The 22,688-nt window shown below is 43.1% G+C and overlaps 1 protein-coding gene across 2 annotated transcripts in view; it reads right to left on the minus strand.

The window, feature by feature from the left end:
• PHEX (phosphate regulating endopeptidase X-linked) overlaps nucleotides 1–22,688 on the minus strand; it is a 221,777-nt gene that overhangs the window by 151,022 nt on the left and 48,067 nt on the right. For both annotated transcript variants that reach the window (XM_025857499.2, XM_073901981.1), the window contains 6 exons: nucleotides 20,142–20,210; nucleotides 17,518–17,634; nucleotides 14,649–14,732; nucleotides 13,375–13,520; nucleotides 5,691–5,784; nucleotides 3,376–3,504 (listed from right to left, as the gene is read on the minus strand). In XM_025857499.2, coding sequence (XP_025713284.2) covers nucleotides 3,376–3,504; nucleotides 5,691–5,784; nucleotides 13,375–13,520; nucleotides 14,649–14,732; nucleotides 17,518–17,634; nucleotides 20,142–20,210 — 639 coding nt within the window. The remainder of the gene's footprint in view (nucleotides 1–3,375; nucleotides 3,505–5,690; nucleotides 5,785–13,374; nucleotides 13,521–14,648; nucleotides 14,733–17,517; nucleotides 17,635–20,141; nucleotides 20,211–22,688) is intronic.

The raw sequence follows: 22,688 nt of genomic DNA on the forward strand, positions 1-22,688 counted from the left end.
TCACCTTCCTGCAAATGGTCCTCCTCCCCTTTGTGTCCTCACAACCCTCCCCTTCTCCTGAGCTCAGGAGCTCATGTAAGGCTCATGGTGCCAGTCTTTTAAAATTTCAGGTCTTTGTGGATTCTCCATATGCACAAAGCTAAATTTGGTTTTGTCCTGTTGATCTGTCTCATACCAATTTGATTCTTTATCCAACTAAAAAGACCTTGAGGGAGCCTGGGTGGTTCAGTCAGTTAATAGTCAGACTCTTGATTTTGGCTCAGGTCATCATCTCAGGGTCATGAGATCAAGCCCTACGACGGGCTCCCTGCTCAGTGTGGAGTCTGCTTGAGATTCTCTCCTTCTCCCTCTGCCCCTTCCCCTGCTCATGTGCACACATGCTCTCTCTCTCTGAAATAAATCTTTAAAAAAAAAAAAAAAAGGACCTTGAAGGGCATAGGAAATTCTTCCTCCCCAACAGTATTAACACATAATACCAAAGTTCATTCTATGTAGCAGCACATAATACCAACCATTTGAATTATCGTGATGTAACAGACTTTACGTGTTTGCCTTTAAAATCAGTGTTTGTTGAGCACCTGCATCCAAGCTGCTCATATATTTTTTTTCATATATTATCTGAATGACTACAATGGATCGTTACTAGTGAAATATACCTAAAATATACCTCTTGGGCATACTGATTATTTGGGACTATTTTTGAGAAGCTACAGACATAGAGGACCCTCTCAAAACAGAGTTGAAGTTAGCCTTTTATGAGAGAAATTAACATTTAGGAGGGAAATCTCCATTGTAAGGGTATCTTCCTCCCTGTATCAGGAAAAGGAGGATGACTCTCAACTCTAGAAACTGTGATCAATGGAGAAGAGCATGGACTTAAATCTGCATAATAACCTTACCTTTTGTCTACTGTGCTTTTCCTGGTAACCTCCAGGAAATAGTGGTCTGCCCACCCCTGTGCCCACATCTTCTCATCTTCTTTTTCTTTAGCTGGGGATGGTAATTAAGGTGGTAGCCTGGGCCATTTCTGGGAGTTCCTCAGTTTTCCTGGGTCTCTCCCTTGTATACAGGAGGTATGTGCCTTATTAAACTTGTTTGTTTTTCTCTCACTAATCTTTATCACTGTGGGATCTCAAGAACCTAGAAGGGTAGAGGGAAATTATTTTTCCTCCCTTACATTAGTTAATTGTGCCTAGATATTTTGCTTCATGACATCTGTAAAGCATAATTCATCACAAAGAAAATAAACACCAAAAAATCCCCACCATGGCTAAATTCAAATTTCTAATTCAAAATACACCCTTTCCTCCAATGCAGCTGAAACAAATGAAGAAGAACACACTGGGAAGGTGAGGAGTCTTTCAATTCATGACCTCCAACCTCATCTACACCATTACTGCCTCCGGGTAACCATGTTTCCTCAGTTTACTCACTCTCCCACTCCCCTGGACAACTGTTTCACACCTCTCCTCTCTCTTCCAACCTTGAACCCCAACCTCTGTCCTCAAGCCAAGACTCATACCCTACTGCCTCCTTGACATCTTCAACTGGAAGTCTGATAACCTCTCAAGTTCAACATGGTCACAACTAACTTCCTGATCTCTCCCAATTCCAAATCTAATTTCCCACAGAATTCTTCGTTTCAGTTAACAGCAACTTCATGCTTCCACTGAAATAAGATTCAAAGCTCTCACTCTCAGATTCCTCACTGAATCTGTCAGCAAAATATGTTGGTTCTACTTCAGAATCCAACCCCTTTTCACAACTTCCCCTGCTACCACCTGGTCCAAGCCACCATCATCTCTCACCTGGTCCCTCCAATGGTCTTTTTTTTTTTTTTTTTAAAGTAGGCTCCACATCCAAGCGTGGAGTCCAACACAGGGCTTGAACTCACAACCCTGAGATCAAGACCTGAGCTGAGATCAAGAGTTGGACACTTAACTGACTGAGCCCCCCAGGCACCCCTTTCTTTCAATAGTCTTCTAATTAGTCTCCCTGATTCTGTCCTTGATTCTCTCCAGTCTCTTCTCAACCCAGCAGCAGGGTGAGCCTTTCAACGTAAGTCAGGTCACATCAGGCCTTCGCTCAAAAGCCTACATTAGCTCCCCACTGCACTCAGGATTAAAAGTCCACAATGGCCCATAAGGCCTTACAAAATGCCATCATCCCTATTACTGCTCTGACTGCAGCACCTACTTCTTACCCTCACTCCGCTCCAGCCACATGGACCTCCCTTTTATTACTTGAGCGCTCCAGGACCATCCCAGCCATAGTACTTTTTGCACTAGCTATTCCTTTGGCCTGGAACACTCTTCCCCCAGATAGCTGTCATGTCTTGATTCTCTCACATCCTTCAAATCTTTGCCAAATGTCATCCTCACAGTGAGGCTTTCCTTCACCACCCTATTTAATCCTATAACCCACCCCACACCCCCTCACCTTACAGCACTCCCAATTCCTTTCTACCCTGATCTCCTTTTTCTTTTCTCCAGGGTCCTTACCATCTTCCAACATACTTGTATGTCCCCCCACCCATTAGAATGTCAAGTCATCGAGGTCAGGGATCTTTTTTCTGTTCTCTGCTGTGTCCCAAGTGCCTGGAACAGTGCCTGGCATATAAGAGGTGTTCAACAAGTATTTGTTGAGTAAATGAAGAAACTAAACCTCATGTTTTATTAGCAGATGGATCTGGCTGGGCCATTAATGCCATTACAGCAACTACAAATTACTACAGATCATAGGTACAGGAAAGCTCATTACGCTGCTCATTCCATTTTTGTATATGCTTAGGAATTTCCAAAATAAAAGGATTTTTTAGGTTAACAACAAAAAACAGACACACAGTACTGTCTCAGAAATAAATGTCACACTTCTGAAGTTTCCAGAAAACAGCATAAGTAGGAAAAAACCCTGCATTTCTATTTCTAAACCATTTAATCGTTGTTAAATATATTACAAATCTCTTCGTCTCTGGGTCTCCAGCTTCCTCATCTCTAAAACAAAGAGGACCGACTAAAAGACCTCTACCTTTTGTAATTACAACATTCTAATACCTAATCATAAAATTATCTAGGCCCTCTTTGTTCCTAAGCGTCGACTTTACACATTTAACTTCTACAGGAGAAATTCAGACTCTGGTTGACATGATTTCATGCTTCTTTTCTCACTTCTAACTGGTCTTAATTTTCACGACTATATTCTAGGTTTGAGTTTGTAGTTAATATTGTACTGCAGGAATTCCTCTCTGAAGCCGAACAATTATCTATCTAGATTCATCGCTTCCAGAGCTGGAGGGCTGCAATGGGCCTGCTGGCCATGGCCACGTCAGACCTGGCAGACTGCCATGGTTCTTACCAGCTGGGAAGCAGCACTTACCATCTCCTTCTTGTCTTCCTGGAAGTGTACATCCACAAACATTTTCCCAACAACATAAGGGAGGGCGCTTTCGATAAAGTTTACACATTTGTCCCATTGAGGCAACAAAGTTGTTGTCCCCTGAATTACCTGTGGGAGATAATTGATCTAGATTGAGGTTCACTTGGATAACACCTATGGCTGAAAAAAAATTCACACAACCTGAAGAAAACAGGCTACAAAACACTGCACCCCCCCAACCCATATACATGTGTCCGATGGTAGAGCTGACAGTGAAATTAGATGAAAAAATAAATTCTGCTCGGTCCTAGTTAGACTTAAAACTGAATGAAAATATTTTAACAGTAAAATAATGTATTTATCCTTTCCTTTCAATTTTCCCCATTTAATGAAAGATTAGGACAATGGCACAGCTTTTCTGCAGTTAGCAGAGAAATGAGTGGATGCTGTCCTGTCCAAGTGTCTAGATAGCCTCTAATATCTATTGGGAACTGAAGTTGTACTAGGAAAAGTCTAATATCAGCGGATGATCAAAGTTCCTGCCCAGCAAGGGTTTCCTTACTCTGGGTAGTACACTCACAAGTCCAAAGACAACATGGCCCACCGGGAAAAACCCAAGAAGCATATTTACATCGTATCGTAGCAAAGGACACACCCATAACCAAGTAAAAAACAGAAGAAAACGTTTTTCCCATCTGTCCCAATTAAGCCATTACAAGAAAACATTTACAAACAAGTAAGGAGGTTCCAAAGCAGGACTTGGAAGGCTCAAAGGTTTACTCTTGGTGATGAAAGCAAAGAAACAAATAGTGTTTAAAATGCCCTTGGAGGATGGAAGTTCAGCGCTCAAAACGCAAACCGAAGGCAAGTAGCAAGGCAGGGTGGCCCTGAGCATGGTGGAGGAGCCGCTTGAACCACGGGAGACCCAGGCTCCTGACACAGCACACATGGGCTTGATGCTTAGATTCATCTCTTTTTCCTTCCCCTGCTTTCTGGCAACACAACCCCTCGCAGACGGAAGGAATCAATGTATTTTTTAAATCTCTAGAGAAAGGGATCCTACAACTGTCTTTGGCAACTCGATGCTATATTTAGCACTTTACACTCAAGAAACATCCCCTCATACCTAACCCTCCAATTTTCACACGCTACTTCTTATACCAGTCTCTCTTATTCTCTTCACAGTAGGATTGAAAAGCAGCTGGGTACTATCTTTTATGTGATCCACAGGAGTTAAAAATATACACACATACATATAAATATAAATATATATATAACATGGATATATGCATATGCACATATATAAATATATATTTTTTATATATAAAAAATCTACTTGTTTTGTAACTTAACCCTTCAATATGACCTCAATAAATATAGCTGTTTTATAGTGTTCTCTATAAAACTCAATAATCTAGTGACTTTGAGAGCCAAAATGTATCCAAAATAACTGTGTTACTGCTCAACAGTAATGACCCACCAAAAATTCCCATACTCATCTGTTTCTCTAGTAACCGAAACATCTGTTAAATGAAAGCACTGTTATAAAATGTGTCATTCACTTCTAATTGAGAGAAATATAAATTTAAAATACCTTTTAAAAGTCACAAAATATTTAAAATGCAAAAAAAACACCAAACAGAAAATCATTAGGTCCTTATTAATGGGAAAATTATTCAGAAAGCTTGTGAAACAAAGGCAAAATAACACCTGTGTAAGTGAGGGAGTGAAGCTAAAATCAAAGAACCAGGTGAGCGGGAAAGAAGCAAAGTGTTTCAGGCAGTTGAGCCAGGTTCCCCGGAGGAGACTAGATTTAGGCCTCTTTGGCCTAGCAAAATTGGAATAAACTCAAAGACTGAATGAAAGTCAAGATAAAGACAAAATTCTATCCCTAAATTAAAGATGAAACTTTACCATCTAAAACGCATACTAGGCATATTTTGAATATTCTGAATACTGAAAATGAAAAATAGTTACAAATATATCACTAAGATATATTAAAACTGTAATTACAGTGACCCAGTTAAGAACACTGGGGAAAACGGGAATAAGTTGATAAGAGGGAGTGAAAACAATATGACAGTCCCAAATACTGCCCCAAATATCTTTATATGGCCTCATCAAATACAGCTTGAGTGTAGTTTACAGTACATAAGGTTTCACTTAATAAATTTTTTTAAAAAGTAGAGTTTGGGCTGCAAAACTCCCTCTGTCCCATCCCTAAAGATGATTTTTATTGGATTAGTTAGTAAACAGACAGTTTCGGCATGTAAAGTTATCCAGTGATGTAACACTGCAATCTTCTTCAAACTTACCCGTGAGAATTCGAGCCACCTATACTGAAAACGCCTGCTAAGGTTTGGAATTCTGGAATAAACCATCCTCCACACCAAATAGTTGGCAATGGTCCTGTTAGCAGAGAGAAATGCACATTTATTACAATTAGGTTGATACCTGATACTCTGCAGAACACCTTGGGGAAAACTGCTGGCCAAGCTCCATGGAGGGACCTCTTGCTTATACAAAACCGTAGAACTTGCACTTGAGAAATGACATAAGATGACACAATGCCAATAAGCTCAACCAAAACCGGCTTGCTTTTCACCACTTAATACAGATAGATGAAATGAAGATTCTAGCCTGAGGCCCCAGCGTCAGCATTTTGCTTTCCCTCTCAGGGCATGGAATCCACAGCTGCCTAGCCCTTTCTGTCTAGAAACTGTCCATACCCTGGAATTATTAGATGACTTCATAAAATGCAGATGAATTCTTACTTTGGGGAAAGAACAGCAATATATTGGCCAATACCAATTATTTAGATTTGCACCTTCGTTCTATACTTACATGAGCTTGTCACTTAAGCTTGCTGATTTTATCTTTTCTTGTCATTCAACAAGGATGATCCCTACCTTATAGGTTTACTGTGAGGTTAAAATAAATAACGACACCCTTAATAAAGAGTAAATTCCAGACTTTTTATTGTCATTAACTTCCAAACATATGAACAAGCCCATACACTCATGGAGTGCCTATAACAGATATTTTTAAAAATCCCTTACATTTTGTTAACTGTTGCCTTTCTCTTTAAGTAAAAGATGCCCTGACCTCAGAAGGATGTATCATCTAATTTCTAACTCAATAGTGATGATGAATTTTTAATGACCCATCCCCTCCCAGTTGTGCCATTACTATGGTGACTAATAACACACATTCCTGAGATGGCTATTGGGTCATCCAGCCATGTAAGATCCACGTGACATGATGATGGTATCTGGCCCATTAAGAACAACCAACTCTCATTTGCATGGCACTCTAACCCATTCATAGAATGTTCCTTTTATTATTATTATTTGAGAGAGAGAGAGCATGAGCAGGGGGAGCAGCAGAGGGAGAAGGAGAAATAGACTCCGCCCTGAGCGGGGAGCCCGATGCAAGACTCGATCCCAGGACCCTGGAATCACCAGGACCTGAGCTGAAGGCAGACGCTTAACTGACTGAGCCACCCAGGTGCCCCTGTTCCTGACTATTTCAAAACACTGTGAACATACCCTTATCAGTTGTGGTTAGACCACCATTGTGTTTTACCTTGTCACCTGGCTGACCAAGATGACATACTAGACTGGCAAAAGGGTCACTTCTGTCATTTTCCTGATGTTCACTGTGTTCTGACGTTATTAGTAATAGCTTCAATTCCTGTTTCTCTACAAGAATTTTTTAAGCCACTCGTCCATTCTGTGGGGGTTAAGCCACTTAAAACAATTCATTAATCTACAGGTATATAGTAAATGGCTTGAGATTATTTTCTCAATGTACCAACTGAAAACAAACCAGTGAGGGTGACAGTGCCCTCCCCCTCATGAGTGCCATGCAGATCAAATGAAGGGTCCGTGGCCATCTATACAGGACTCAACCAAGCCTAATTCTCTTTTCAGTGGAAAAAAATGAAGATATATAAAAATTCTCTTTCTTCTCAGACCCAGTGGACCATATTGAGGTATGCACACTTCCCCTCAGAGACCACCACTCTCAGCAGCAAAGTCCAGCCCTCTTTTCAGGCTACTATAATAAATACATAGTTGTTGGTCATTCCTTTGGATCTTCTCAGTTCATATTTCTACTCTTGAGCCAGAAGTGCTCGCTGAGCACTTCCTGTTGGACAACCATCATTCCAGGTGCCCTGAGTACCATAAAGAAATAGGAGTCCAGCACCTACAGAGAACTTAAGAGTCTCATTGGGGCACACAGAACTTCAGATTTCCGCTTGCTCGTATAACCGGGTTTTTTACTTGAAGAAATACATTTTAAGTATATGAAAGGAAGTACATTGTAAGTACTTTCTTTCACTCATTCAGCACATCCTGACCACCCAGATATGTGCTACTACTTCTAGGTGCCAGGGAGATGGAAGGTGAGAAAGATATAGTCCTTGATCTCCTGGAGCTTTGAGCTGAGCAGGGGAAACAAGGTAAGTGCATAAATAACAACTTGGTGGACCCTAGCACCCAAAAAGCCCATGCTGGACACTTCATTAGAAGGAGCACATACCTCAAACTGAGCGATAAGATTCAGCCTCATGAGAGGAACACGGATGGAGCTAGGCCTAAAGAATGGAAGGTTTAATGGGTGTGAGGCAAGAATATGAAGTCTGGACAAGCTAATTAGGAAAAGCTTATGCAGGGACGCCTGGGTAGCTCTGTCAGTTAAGCGTCTGCCTTCAGCTCAGGTCATGATCCCAAGGTCCTGGGAGAGAGTCCCACATCGGGCTCCCTGCTCAGCGGGGAGTCTGCTTCTCCCTCTCCCTCTGCTCTCCCCCCCCCACTCATGCTCACTCTCTAGCTCTCTCTCTCAAATAAATAAAATCTTAAAAAAAAAAAAAAAGGAATAGCTTGTGTATTGGAGAAGATGGTGAGCGGGGTCATCCCTTTACAGAGATAGGCAGAAAGTTCGGCCACAGAGAAGACGATGCAGGTAGCTATCAGGGCCCAGTGTCTAGAGAGTCAAAGGAGGCGAGCCTGACCCTGATGCAAGGTCTGTATATTCTTCAACCTTTAAAATATGGCTTCCTAGGTTTGAGAGCTGTGGTGGAGCCACACGTGCAGTTTAGAAGACGGTCCATGGCCAGCAGATACGCTTCCAGAAGTTCAAAAGGTATTCCCTCAAGGGCACAGTGATAAACCAGACTCCCTGGGGAAGTTGTCAGGATGGGGCTGACGGTGGTGGTTGACGGTGGGTGATGGAAAAGGCAGTGCGGTGCAAGTATGCTGGGTTTGAAGAAGGGTGGGCACCCCCACTACAAGAGAAGGGTTACTGTGCCCGTCTCACATATAAACTTGAGGCCCAGAACCATTAAGTAACTCCTCATGACCACATAGTCAGTGCACCTCCAAATTGGTAGGAGCACTCGAGGAGTTTTAAAAGTCCAGATAAAGGCCCAAGGCCACTCCAAAGCAATGACATCAGAATCTCTAGGGTGGGATCCAGCATAAATACTGTTTTTAAATTTCCCCCAGCTAAGTCCAAGGTGCAAACGAGATGGAGAACCAGTGTAATAAGCGATGGAGGCTAGACCAGACAGAAGTGGGTCTAACTCTAAAGGCTCTGTGCTTTTCCCCATGCTACACGGTGATAAATTAATGCCTCTAATTCAGCAGAGATTTCCTGGCCAGTCCGAAGACCCCAAACGCTTCGCAGTCTGTGGGTACGAAGAAAGAAGAGTGTGTGATGCCTACATGGGCAAGGCATTACTAAGACGATAGCAAAACAAGACCTCTGAGAGCTGGAAGAAGGAACGCAGGGAAGCTCACGCAGCAAGACAATGGCACTGATGAGCAGCTCCAGTGGCTTATAAATATACTGACAGAACGCTGGGGAGCCCAGCTTTGGAGCGCTAATATTACCACGCCAGAAACAGATCTGACCGTAATGAGTGAATCACTGCCACTTAATGCTCAGATATATCAAAAAACAAAAATCATATTCAGCAACAGTCCTTGAAAATAACACATATCTTTTTTTTTTTTTTCCAAAAAGCATTTTCAGCAGTATGGTAATTTCCCCAAATGGCAATAAATAAAGCAGAGGAAAGCAAAACATCTCAGGAGAGAACCCACCATTTAAAGAGCAACATGAAATCATTTCCCAAAGCCTCTGACTGGGAAGATTTTTTTTTTTTTTTAAAAGCCCTTGCTGCCCCTTGTCAATTAGTGACAGCTTACATTTGTTTGTATTCAAGAGATCATTAAGTGCCTTTTCTGATCCTCATGATGATGTGATGGGATGGTTATTATTATCCTTATTATCAGATGAAGAAAACAAAGGTCAGAGTTCAAGGGACTTGCAAGTATGTGGCAAATCCAGAACTAACCGCTGGTCTTCAGATTCCAGAGCTTGCATATGCTCTTCTAAGTCAAACTACCTGAGGAAAGCCAGACAGGTTCTTCTCAAAGGTTCTCAAAGCCAAAGAGATCTTCCTAAGTCAGTCCTAGAGCCTGCTAAAAGGTACACCTAAGGCACGGGTTCCCAAAGTGTGTCCCCGGACCAGCAGCTTCAGCATCGCCTGAGAACTTGTTAGAAAATTCTGAGGTCTTACCCCAGATCTCATCTATCAGAACTGTGGGATGGGACCCAGTGGCCTATTTTAACAAGCCCTTCGGGGAGTGCTGATGCTTGTCAGGTTTGAGCACGACTGGTCTAGGAAAACTCTATCTTCTCCTCTTTCTGCACACACAGCTAAACTGGGAATTTCTAAATCCCAGATCAGTGCTTCTTAAACTTTAGTTTAAGAAGTTTAGTATATGAACCCCCTGAGAATCTTACTAAATGACAGATTACGATTCAGTGGGTCTGGAGCAGAGCCTGATTTCTGCATTTCTAACAAGCTCACAGGCCAGGCCTATACTGGTCTCCAGGGTTCATACTTTGAACAACAAGGTCCCAGATCACCCTCAGTAGGACTGAGCCTTGTACGAGGTCCACATAACAGCACATTTTCCAGGTAAGCCCCCAGGAGCATATGTACAATGAGAATCATCTCACTTTAATGTACATTGTGCTTGCTTTAATATTAAAATAAAACTGAAGACAGAAAAGACCACAGAGGCTTGGAAAAATCTCCAAGGGTTTGCTTTCGGCCAGCCTGCCTAAAAAAAAAAGTACTGATGCAGATGATCTCCATGAGGCTGGGTCTTGCCCGGAAGAAGACCCCAAGCAAAATCTCTCTAACCCCATCCTGCCTCTCTCTCTCTCAGCCTCTCCCCTCCTCCCATTTTGCTCCTCAGACCAAATTAGATGGTTAATCCATCTGAGGCATCTGCAAGTCAGGAGCCGGGGTGGGGGGGAAAGCCGAGGGGAGGCCAGAGGGAGAGACATCTGCAGCACCTCTCAACCAGTGATGTGCTAGTAAATGTTTCACAACTGGCATTCCAAGGGGGGGGGACTTGATTTGTAGCATTTGCCAATTTCCATGGTGTGAATATTCCCATTTCAAACTGTTCACATGAGATCACTCAACATGGAGTTAGGAAGAGGCAGGCAAAACGTGAGGGACCCAGCACATCACTGCATCTTCACCCCCTTTCCACCTTGAACTCCAACTCCCTTTCCCCACAGGCAGCCTCCAGCTTGGGCCTCCAAATGGCCCTGCCCTGGCCACCTACTCCCTTGAACTGCTAGGGCCAGTGTAGCCTCTGGCACCAGCTCTGGGGGGTCTCGTTGCTCTCGTTTTGTACCCTGCACCATGGCCTGCCAGTGAGGCAGTACCCCCGCCCCCACAGCCACTCGGTGGGTGGGAAAGAAAAGCCTAATACCACCGCCAGGCCGGCAGGGGGCATGACAGAAGAGGGCAAGCGGCAGTCCAGCCGCGACCAGCTGATGCCAACCCAGGATGGCTTTGTAACCCTAGAAATGCCAGGGGAACCGACTATCTCCACAACTAGCAGTGAAATATCTGCAAAGGGTCTCTTTTCCATACTGGGATATGTGTGCCAGAGACAGGATGTAGAAACGAGGGCTAACCAGTTTAGAATCTCAACTCCATGCCCTCTTCAAGGTATGTTCTGCAGAAGTCACTTTACCTCAGCTTCTCCATCTATGAAGTGGGAACTTTTTTTTTTTAAGATCAGAGGTAACCGTTAGCCATAATGGTGATTAACAATAAGTCTTCAAACCCAGTGAGTCCCCCCTAAAAACCCTAACAGAAAGATTCTCCTGGGGTGCTTGTTAAAATTCAGATTCCGGGGCCTCACCCCAGAACTACTGTTTCCGCCTCTATGGAGGATGAGGGGCCTTGGAATCTGTATTTTTACCAAGGGCCTGAGGTGATGCTGCTGGCGTTACCGGTCCATGGAGCACACTTTATTATTTTCAGTTTTTTATTTAAATTCTGGTTAGTTACCAAATAGTGTAATATTGGCATGGAGCACACTTTGAAGAGCAAGGCTCTAACCCACACATCCACTAACCTACCTCTAGATTCAATTTTCACTTAGAAAATTTTTATAGAATCACTGCTTATCCCTAAATGGTAGAATTTCAAGTAAATTTATTATTTCTTCTCTCCCTTTTCTGTATGCTTTTCTCAGTGAACACATACTGCTTTTATCATAAAATATAATCTTAAAAGGAAAAGCAGCTCTTCAAAGGTGTTTAAGTGTTTCCATAGGTAGGGATGGATGCTAAATTTTATTCCTAGGACTTCTGCAGGCAACTTTTTGGGGGGTTTTCTTTTTTTTTTTAACACATAACTCCCGGCAAGAGAGCCCTAAGTCCAAATAAGAAAATATGATTTAAAAAAAATATATATGATTTTTAATTATGGTCTGCATCTAGCTTAGTAAACTGCCTTTGTGAAGCTACTTGACCTTGCTGAGCTTCATTTTCTATAGTCAAATCGGAATGGCTTCATGAAGATGTAAAATTCCCTTTCATGGACATTTTTAGGATCTTCTTGTTTGTAGTGCTAAAGTAGCAGTGCAACCAATTCTAAAACATTCTTTAAAATATGAAAAACCATGGGGCGCCTGGGTGGCTCAGTCAGTTGAGCAACCGCTGTTTGGCTCAGGTCATGATCCTGGCGTCCCAGGATTGCGCCCCACGTTGTATCCAGCTCCCTGCTCAGCGGGGAGTCTGCTTCTCCCTCTGCCCCTCCCCTCCGCCTGCTCTCTCTCTCCCTCGCTCACTCTCTCTCTCTCTCTCTCAAATAGATAAATAAAATCTTTTAAAAAATAATGATAATAAATAAATAAAATAAGAAAAAACAGGGGTGCCGGGGTGGCTCAGTCAGTTAAGCGTCCACTGTGTCCGACCCTTGATTTTGGCTCACGTCCTGATCTCAGGGTCATGGGATTGAGCCCTGCACTGCGGTCCGTGCTCTGCGCAGACTCTGCTTGTCCCTCTCTGATCCTCACCACCGCCCACCCTCCCCGCACCGCCCCCCCCCCCGGCTTGCACAGTCGCTCTCTCTCTCAAATAGATAAAATCTTTAAAAATATATATAAAATAAGAAAAACCAGACAGTTCCTGAGGTTGTTTCATCAGTGCAATTTTTCTATGGCTCTCAGACTACTCTTATTCAACACAGGTACTTCACTATATTGCAACAAAGTGACTTACTGGCTAAAAAGAAACCAGGAAAAAAAAAAAAGCAGCAAAGGACCAAGAATGAAGTGGAAAAAAAGAGATGTTCATATAGAAATTTCAGAAAATAACGTCATTATATAACTAGCTCCTAAAAGTAGGAAACAACTGAAGCTTTCAGAGAGAGAAATATGGAGAAAGGCCAGAAATGAGGGGCAAAAACATTGTGTATCTGCTATCACAGCAAGTAAATAACACCAGACGATGATTTGGGCCAATTTGTCATGAAGGGCACCAGGATTTTCCCTAAGACTTTTCTGAGGTAACTTTCTTCAACAACAGTAGTCCAAGGATGTGAGAGGGAAGGCCTTATAATTTAAAAGGAAAAACAAAAGTCAGAGTAAAATACACAAAGAAAGCTCTTACTTCTTCCTCTCAGAGCCTAATATCCTGAACAAATCCTTAAAGTACTGCGGGACGCGGACGACCACGTTCTCTGCGGGGCCAATGTCTTTCAGGCCGGGGTACAGTCTGACATCGATGACCTTCTTGATGTAGCCCAGCCAGTCAAACTGAGGAGAGAGACAAACACAGAGTGAGGGAACATCTGCCGGGCAGCAAGCAAGGAGAGAGGCGAAGAGAGCTGGCTGAACATCCTCCACTGCCTGGAATTTCTGACCAAATAGTTAAGAGATGTGACTGCTCAACTCTAGAAAAGAAACGACTGGCCACGTGCTGCCCAGACCTAGCGCCTGCGTCACACACAGACTTCCCGTCGTCCTTGTGTACCATCTGCCCGCGGACGGCACGCGGCCTCCCTCCTCAGCTCCCCGCCGTCTTTCATTCTTGCCCCTCCCCCCACGTCGCTCCCTCCCGGGCTTGCCCTCACACCCCTCCCCCACCCACCAAGCTCCCTGCGCTCATTCACTCACGGACCCACACAGCTGCCCCTGCCAGGCTCCACTACTGGTCTCCCCTCTGGGGCAGCTTTACTTACAGGAGCAACAAAAAGTAATACGTGTCCCCTCTTCAGAGCACCACTCTCTTGGCGTTTTTAATTGGCTACCCCAAAAGTCATTTCCAGCCTTTTTCTTTTTTTTTTCTTTCTCCGCTGCCTGCATCTACTAGTGAAATGGAAAACCAGTTCCTCACTGTAGGCAGGAAAGCCCCAGTCCTACTTAAGACATAAAGGGAAGACGTCTGGGAATATGCTGGAAAGGCTTTAGTATTTTTCCTGGTGAAAGAGACAGACATGACTATCACTGGCCCTTCCCCTCTCTCCCTGGCTGATGGCAGACGTGCTATGTGGAGCTGCAGTAGCCACCTTACAGTCCTGAGTCATCAAACAGGAAGTCAAAAAGCCAACACACTAAGGAGAGTGGAAAGAACAAACGTGGATCTTTGACAACACTGTTCAACAGCAAAAGCAACACCAACAGCCACCTATATCTAGACTTTTGTCATGTAAGAAAACGGACTTTAAGTTTTTAAGCCACTCTTGGAAAGGTTTTCTTTTCCCTACAGTAGAAAGCATCCAAACTCACAGACAGGAGATATTTTATGTGGTGACTGACAAACATGATGATAACCAATAAGGCTGATGGTAGGTTTTACAAAGGCAAAACTTCATACACAGATGATGTACAGTCGTTTGTAAAATGACCAGTTAAGGTAACATTGCCTAGATCATTTTCACCAACCTGGGGAATCATAGCACTCAGCTGGGAAATGTTCATTTTGTTGTACAAGGCCTCACTGGTTCGGTTTTCATGTGGAATCATTATCTGGTGGAAAGAGACTTTGGTTATTGTTTCAAATGAACCGTTTCTGGATGCATGACTACCTTCTATATGTGCCAAACATCTGCCAAGTATCATAAAGCAAGATTTTGGTGCAGTGCTGAACTTGGGAGAGAGAGAAAACAAGACATTACTTTAGGCAAAGTTAAGATGAAGATAATAAGAAGAATCCTTCCTGTCCTGTTCAGTGTGAAACACTGCCCTCAGTCCAAAAATAACTTCCCAAACCCCTTCCTCATCTCTAATGTGGATGGACAAAAATCTATTACTGGCTCAGGTCTGACAGCCAAACTGAGATTAGGCAACTGAGACAAACATCCCACCTTCACCTGTGGTATCCAGATAATGACCAGAAGAGCTTATGAACCACAGGCCATCCCTTTATCCCTTGGGGCACATTTTCACTAAAGAGCACTAGACTATCTGGATACCACTGCCATCTGTGATCATTGTGTCAACAGCTCATTACCTCCCCTCCCCTCTTCCCTCTGCTTTCTCTGGCCTTGAGGAACCCCACCCCCAACCCCACCGCTCAGGGAATGAGTTCAGTTACCACTCAAACACATATTTCCAAGTCTACATCTCCAACCTTGACTCCTGACACTCTTTCTATTCCCAATACTCATGCTCTTGGCCACTGTGCCAACACCAAATCTAAGCTATGTTGAATCTAAGAAAAGCAGCAATGATTATCTTCCTCAAGGGCCGTCTTAATCATGTCCATGAACAGGAAGCAGCTCCCCATACCCCTAAACCATACTGTACTTTTAAGGCCCTCCATCCTCTGACTCCCTTGCATTAAACTTGCCACTTTCTACCTCACACAAGACTCTCCTACCCTGGCACCCCCATCCACCATCACCACTCCCATAGTTTGAACTAGGATTCAGACTTGGCTTAAGATTCATTTTCTCTGTCAAGCCTTTCCAATTAAACTCTACTTGGTTCCAATCACAAGGGCCACTCCGTCAATGTGCCCTCCCTTTGTGAACACTTCTCTCTAGCTGGTATTGGTTAAATGCACACTTCCATGGCTGTATTTATAAGGACCTTTTTGTGCTTGGCTAGGTTGTCCTGTCTCTCCAGCTTCAGAAGTTTCCCTAGTACTATGTGTTCCACTAATTTTGAATGAGCTAGGGGTATAAAAGATGGAGGTAAGAATTACTGGCTGGCCAAAAATCTACGCGCCACAGATTTTTGAAGATAAAAATCACACAGGGCTGAGTGACAGATATCTACCCCCTCTTTTCTAAATGCTTCAGCGCCCTCACCTTCTCCCCCACCTCACCCTCCACAGGAGAGAGTTCATGAATCTTACAAACAGCTTCCTGGATCCATCTGAATCACTGCCTCAGAGAATGTCCACACTCCTCCCTCCCTCTACTAGGGCTCTCAGCCCCGGATTGAAGCCCTTTGGCCTCAGAGCTGTTTTCAGCTCTCTGCCAACTACTTCCCCCCACCCCATGGATTTGTCACTTCATTTAGCCTCTCAACAATTCCCAGTCTTGCCTCAGCCCAGCTGTTTTTAGTTCCCTTTTTGGTCCAAATCCCTGGCTCAGGGCAAGGCCTTTCCCTGCTATATCAGAGCTTCAGTCCAAATGAGAGCTCTGGGTCTCCTATTTGCCTGGGAAGGGAATCCAGATGGCCTCTAGACATGGCTTAGAGGCCCAGTCTTGACTCCAGAACATCTGCAGCAGTGTTCACAGAGTCTTCAAAGGTGACATGCATGAATGAACTTTCTGCTCTGCAAGTAAGAGTTTGGAGAGAGGTATGCATGTACATCACTGCAGCTGAGAGAAACTAATTCCTCCTGACCCTTATCAATCATCCCTACTCCATACCTCAACACCCTGCCACCACTTTGCCAAACACAAAACCAAGCAACACCTGGACTCATATGCAACTAAGGATTTTTACCAACTTCTGTTATAAAAGACTACCAACCCATATGCAAGACTTGATAAAAGTGTCATTTTTTTCCCCCACTATGAGGTATCCCCACAAACAGATTTCACATTTGTTCCCTCCAGTCCTAAGCATGTACAGGGATTTTACACTTTGGTTCTTCTACAAAAGAAGTTATGTTCTGAACAAAGCAAACCAGTGAGGATTTCTCATTATTTTCCCTCAAGTTTGTTCTTAGGTCTCCACCCCAAGCCTGAACTTAAGGTAACTTGCAAAGAACACAGCATGTGACACAGTGGCACTTAAGTGGGGCAAGAAAAGAATGAAAAATGGTTAGGTACAAGGTAGCACCAGAATGGCAGCTAAAAAATGCTTACTGCCATGTCCTATGCACTTTCTACATCAAACTGTATATCCAGTATCCAGGACGGGTGAACAGACTTCCCAAAGCCCCGATCTTAGGTCAGACTGACCCTGAGTGGGACTGGTATAAAGAGTAAACTAAATGAAAAATAACCTTTCACTCAAGCCAAATCAATATGGATTTATTAACTAACTATTCTTCTATGGGAACCACACAGAAGTCGTGTAGGAAAACATAGAGGATCTCCCTGATGCTGTTCTTTGGCCACAGCTGGGCAGCATACGGCCCTTGGGCTTCAAGCAGGGAGGCAGAAGGAAAGAAGAGCTCTTCTTTCTATCATGGTTCTTCTTCCTGTTCCTTTCCAGAGGGGATGCTATTAGTTCTACCTTGGATCCAAAGGACAATGCCACAGAATGCCCTTTTTATATATATTTTCACTCATGGTATACTACTTTTAAAATAAGGAAAAGAAAATAAAGAGATTTTTACATTAAGACTTACCTCCGCTATCTTAATTTCCAATCTAAGCACTGACTTCATGTCATGCTCCGCTCGGGAGCTATTAGCTCCCAAAAGCACAGCCGTATCCACCATGAACTTGTAAAGGGCATTCCGATACTGTAAGAGATAAAGAAGCAAGTGACCATGACAACAGCCTATTAGAAAGTACGTTTCAGGGACAGAGAAGGGCAAAAACAGCAGGTGGAAGTAAATGCTCTTCAATTTCACTCTATACTCCAAGTATGGTTACAGGCATGAGGCAAAACCAACCATCCACCCACCACTTTGGGAGAAAGAGTGGCAGCTAGTGGGGGACTGTTTTCATGAAAGACCAGTCCACCAAGGATCAAGAGAACTAGTTTTCTGGCAACCAATGATATTACAGATACAGGAAACATCTCCAAATGAGCCCAGAATAGAAAATTAAAGGTCAGACTCCTCTTTCCAGGCAAGTGAGGTTTTAATAAAATAATGAGAAAGAATGTTTGCTAAAAGCAGGAGGCATGATCCATGAAGACTAGTGGAAACTGTGATTTATTCTCTTCCAGCTCAATTTACCCACCTTCACACTAAGCAATAAAAAGACCAGTGATTGCAACCCTTTGTCTCTTCAGTTTTGTATGGATTTTACAAAGTTCTCCTCACTACTCAGGGAGAAAAGAATGAAGAGAGGAATGATAAAGAGAAACCCAGCAAATAGCAAATACAGAGTTTCCTCCCTGCATGTTCATAAACCCATTGCCAGGCTATTCATATGGCACTGGAGAGGGACCTTAACTCTGTGGGAACTGTGGAATCTTGTTGAGGGTAACCTCTCCTTTCAGGTTTATTTGTGAGAACTCAATATACCACATATTAAATTATCACATGTCTATGCTATGGGACTAAGATTTCCTTACATCTTGATTATATATGCTATTCTTGCTATGTTTATGACCTTGAGACCTACACAGTGCTTGGCATATAGCAGGGCTTTAATAAATATTTGTTAATCAGTAAGCAAGCTTGGCAAAGAGTCTTATTTAGAAACAATGTTTTATAATTCCCAGTTCAATTTAAGAAATTATTTATTCAATCAGTACATGTATAGGATGTCTTGCTAGGCATTCTGGGCTTATGCGGGGTACAGATGAAAAATTACATAATGCAGGAGTCTGGTTCTCAGTGTGTAATCCAGTGAGGGAGATAAACATGTAATTACTAACTGTAACATTAGAGAGACCAAAATCAGTTCCTTAACAAAGCTGCTAAGTGTTTGGAAACTCAAAACGTAGAGAAGAATTCCAGCCTGGAGAAATGAGCACAGAGCACTTGAAGGAGACAGGTTCAAGAGTAGCGAAGAATCCTCCTGTGAGGTGTGTAAGCTGCCTTTGTTGGGAGAAAAACAAAAGTAAATGAGGCAGCAAAAGTGTTCTGGGATCATGTGATGATCAAAGCATGCTGGGAGCTATACTTTGAGAAGAGAACTTGTCCAGTGGTGCTAAGAAGGCAATGAAATGAAGGGGAGGAGTTAACAGTTAAAGGCTACTTGTAGTCAAGGTGAGAGTTAACAAGGATCTGACCTAGGGCAGTAAAGACAGAGAGGAGGGACCAGACGGAACAGAGATTTTGAAAGTAGAATCCACAGGACTTGACTGATTGGTTACAGGGGATAGGGGAGGGGGTTTCAAGCCTGGTTGCTGATAGGGTGGTGACCCCAACAGAAAGGTAGGTGCCTGCAGATTGGCAAAAGTTCATTCTATCCACTTTGAACAATACAAACATGCCAACCTTCTTTGATGAGTGTTCTTACCCAGAAAGTTGCCTAAGATCTTACCTAGCTTTCTGCCCTCCAGAACCTTCTAGATACAAGGTTTAGTAACAGCAAAGGAGTAGGGACTTCCGTTGTGACCCCAACACTTCCCAATCTACGTTCCTACATTCTTAGGCTGGGCCAGAAACCAGTGAACTCCCTAGTCAAGGGTCCCCCAGGTCTGAGGCTCCTTTGGAAGTTCAACCATGTTTCCAAAATGAATTGAAAGTGTCAGGAATGAAGCAGCTCTACTCCAATCTCCAGGAAACTACTAGGTTTCCCAGCCAACCCAAGAAGTCTATCGGAACTGATCCCATCTGGTCCTTATTAACCTTGCATTAACCCGTGGCATCTGTTAAGAAAACAGATTCCTGGGCCCCACTTCAAGTCTCCTACATGGGCCTCGCCTGGGCTGCGGCCCAAGAATCGACATTTAACAGGAGGTTCCCAGATGACTCTTAAGCCATACAATTTGAGAACCACTGACTGACTATGTCAACCCAGTCAAATCTCCACACTTTACTTCCGCAATGTACAGTGAGCTCTCTACAGTTCTGAGGAAAGGCTGCAAGCTCATTTCTTGGTTACTTCATTCAGGTGTGCTGTCTCCCCAGCTCAATCATGAGGGCCCTGAGCCTTGACGGCCAGACTTTCCGGAGATAGGGAGTGCCATGTGTCTGATTGAATAAAAGGCCTCTGCTTCCTGCACTGGCAACGTGGTCATCAAACAGTCACATTGTTCATTTCCAGTAAAGAGTCAGGGATTTTAGAACAATTTATGAACCCAACAACAGTCTGACAAGACACAGTGGTGAATATGAGTCAAACTTACAGACTTGGCTTCTGTGGTATTATCCAGGTAGTCTTCCCTCACGGCTAGGGAGAGAGTTGCTTGGTCCAGCTGTTGAAACAAAACAGAAAGCTTTCTGCTTGTAATATAAATTCTTACCAACCATTGTAACAAGAATCATGGAATGTGCACCACAGGGATAGTCTGAGTCTCGTCACCAGTACAGAAACAGTTCCCTGCACTCAGAGTGATAGGCAAATAGGTACTTCAGCAAAGACAGAAATTATCAAGTATCAGAGACCGGCCCCTGCTTCATGGATTCTAACCCTTTTGAGGTTCTACCAATACTGAATAGCATCAAAGCTATCTGAGTTGAAATAGGTCTTAGAGATGATTTGGTTTTCCCCCTTCTTGTGGAGAAACAAAAGCCAAAGAACTGAGGTGACTTTTCCAATGTAACATGGCCGGGCAGAGCTCAGAGGAGAATCACGGTCTCCCGTCACCAGATCCAGCATTCTCCTCACTGCAGTATTTTACAAAAATGCCAATCTGGACAGAGTTGATTAATCACATTTTTCTACCTCCATACCCCTAAACTACTGTACCGCATTGAGTGATTTTTTTCCTAAAGGAATCAAATTATAATTCTGTTTTGAGAAATCTTTGCAAAATTTAGAACTCTCTCTGGAAAGTTTAGGATAGGTGATAAAAATACAAATAATAGACAACTAAATAACCAAAATTATTATAGAAAAGTATAGCATAATTTCTTGAAGTGAACAGTTTCAACACCTTAAAGGCAATCAAAGGGGAAAAAACAGTGTTTCTGAAGAACGTGCTACAACAACTGGACATCCGCTTGCAGAAAAAAAAAAAAAAAGAAGAAGAAATGAACCTTGACTCATACCTCACATCTTTTACAAAAATTAACTCAAAATGGATCATAGACCTAAATGTAAAACCCAAAACTATGAAACTTCTAGAAGAAAACATAGGGGGAACTCTTGTGACCTAGGGTTAGACAAAGAGTTATTTTTTTTTTAAAGATTTTATTTATTTATTTGACAGAGAAAGAAAGAGAGCACAAGCAGGGGAAGCAGTAGGGAGAGGGAGAAGCAGGCTCCCCACTGAACAGAGTGCCTGATGCGGGGCTCGACCCCAGGACGCTGGGATCATGACCTGAGCCGAAGGCAGACGCTTAACCAACTGAGTCACCCAGGCGCCCCAGAGTTATTTTTTTTAAAGATTTTATTTATTTATTTGAAAGAGAGAGAGAGAGAGAGAGAACACAGAGGGAGAGGGGGAAGCAGACTCCCCACTGAGCAGGGAGCCTGATGCAGGACTCGATCCTAGGACCCTGAGATCATGACCTGAGCCGAGGTCAGATGCTTAACCGACTGAGCCACCCAACTGAACCACCCAGGCACCCCTAGACAAAGAGTTATTAGACATGATACCAAAATCACAATCCATAGAAGAAAAAAGAAATTGGACTGCGTCACCATTAAAAACTTTTGCTCTGCAAATGACACTGTCAGAATAAAAAGATGAGCTACAGAGACAAAATATTTGACAATCACATATATGAGAAAGGATTTGTTTATAAAGAGCCCTCAACATGCAACAGTAAGAAAACAAACAACCCAATTTAAAAGCAAGCACAAGATCTGAACAGACAATTCACCAAAGAAGATATGAAGATGGAAAGTAAGTGCATGAGAAGATGCTCAACAGCACTAATAATTAGGAAAATGTAAGTCACAAACGATACACCACCGCTATATATCATTAGAATGGCAAAAACAAACAAGCAAAACCTGCTAAGGTAAAAGCAGTCCAGGATGTAGAAAAACTGCATCACTTGCGCATTGCCGGTGGGAATGCAAAATGGCAGAGCCACTTTAGAAACCAGTTTGACAGTTTCTTAAACATACACTTACATATGACCCCATATGACCCAGCAATCCCGCTCCTAGGTATTTATCTAAGAGAAATAAAAACTTAACGCTCACACAAAAACCCACGTGTAACTCTATTCATAACCACCAAAAACTGTAAACAACCCAAATGTTCTTCAGCTGGTGAAGGGATAAACTGTGATATACACTGGAATAGTAGTCAGCCCTAAGAAGGCATGGACTACTGATACATGGAACAACGCAGGGAAGTTTTACCCACATTCTGAAAAAGGCAAAACTACAGGGACAGAATGGTGTTTAAGGATGGGGAAAGCGGTTCACTACAAAGGAGCAAAATGAGGTAATTTTGTGGGGGGTGATGGAGGTGATTACATGAGTCTGCATTTGTCTAAACTTACAGGGGCGCCTGGGTGGCTCCATCAGTTAAGCGTCTGCCTTCATCCTGGGATAGAGCCCCACATCTTTGGGCTCCCAGCTCAGCGGGGAGTCTGCTTCTCCCTTCTCCCTCTGCCCCTCCCCCCGGCTTGTGCTCTCGCACACACGCATGTACTCTCTCTCTCTCAAATGAATAAAAAATCTTTTTTTAAAAAAACTTATAGACATGTGCATCACAAAAGTTAATTTCACTGAATGTAAATTTAAAAGTATTTTTTTTTAAGTTCCAGAACCT

Source organism: Callorhinus ursinus, unplaced genomic scaffold (genome assembly GCF_003265705.2).
Source record: "Callorhinus ursinus isolate GAN/ISIS: 27379988/994484 unplaced genomic scaffold, GSC_fseal_2.0 scaffold16, whole genome shotgun sequence".
In the NCBI taxonomy this organism is placed as follows: Eukaryota; Metazoa; Chordata; class Mammalia; order Carnivora; family Otariidae; genus Callorhinus; species Callorhinus ursinus.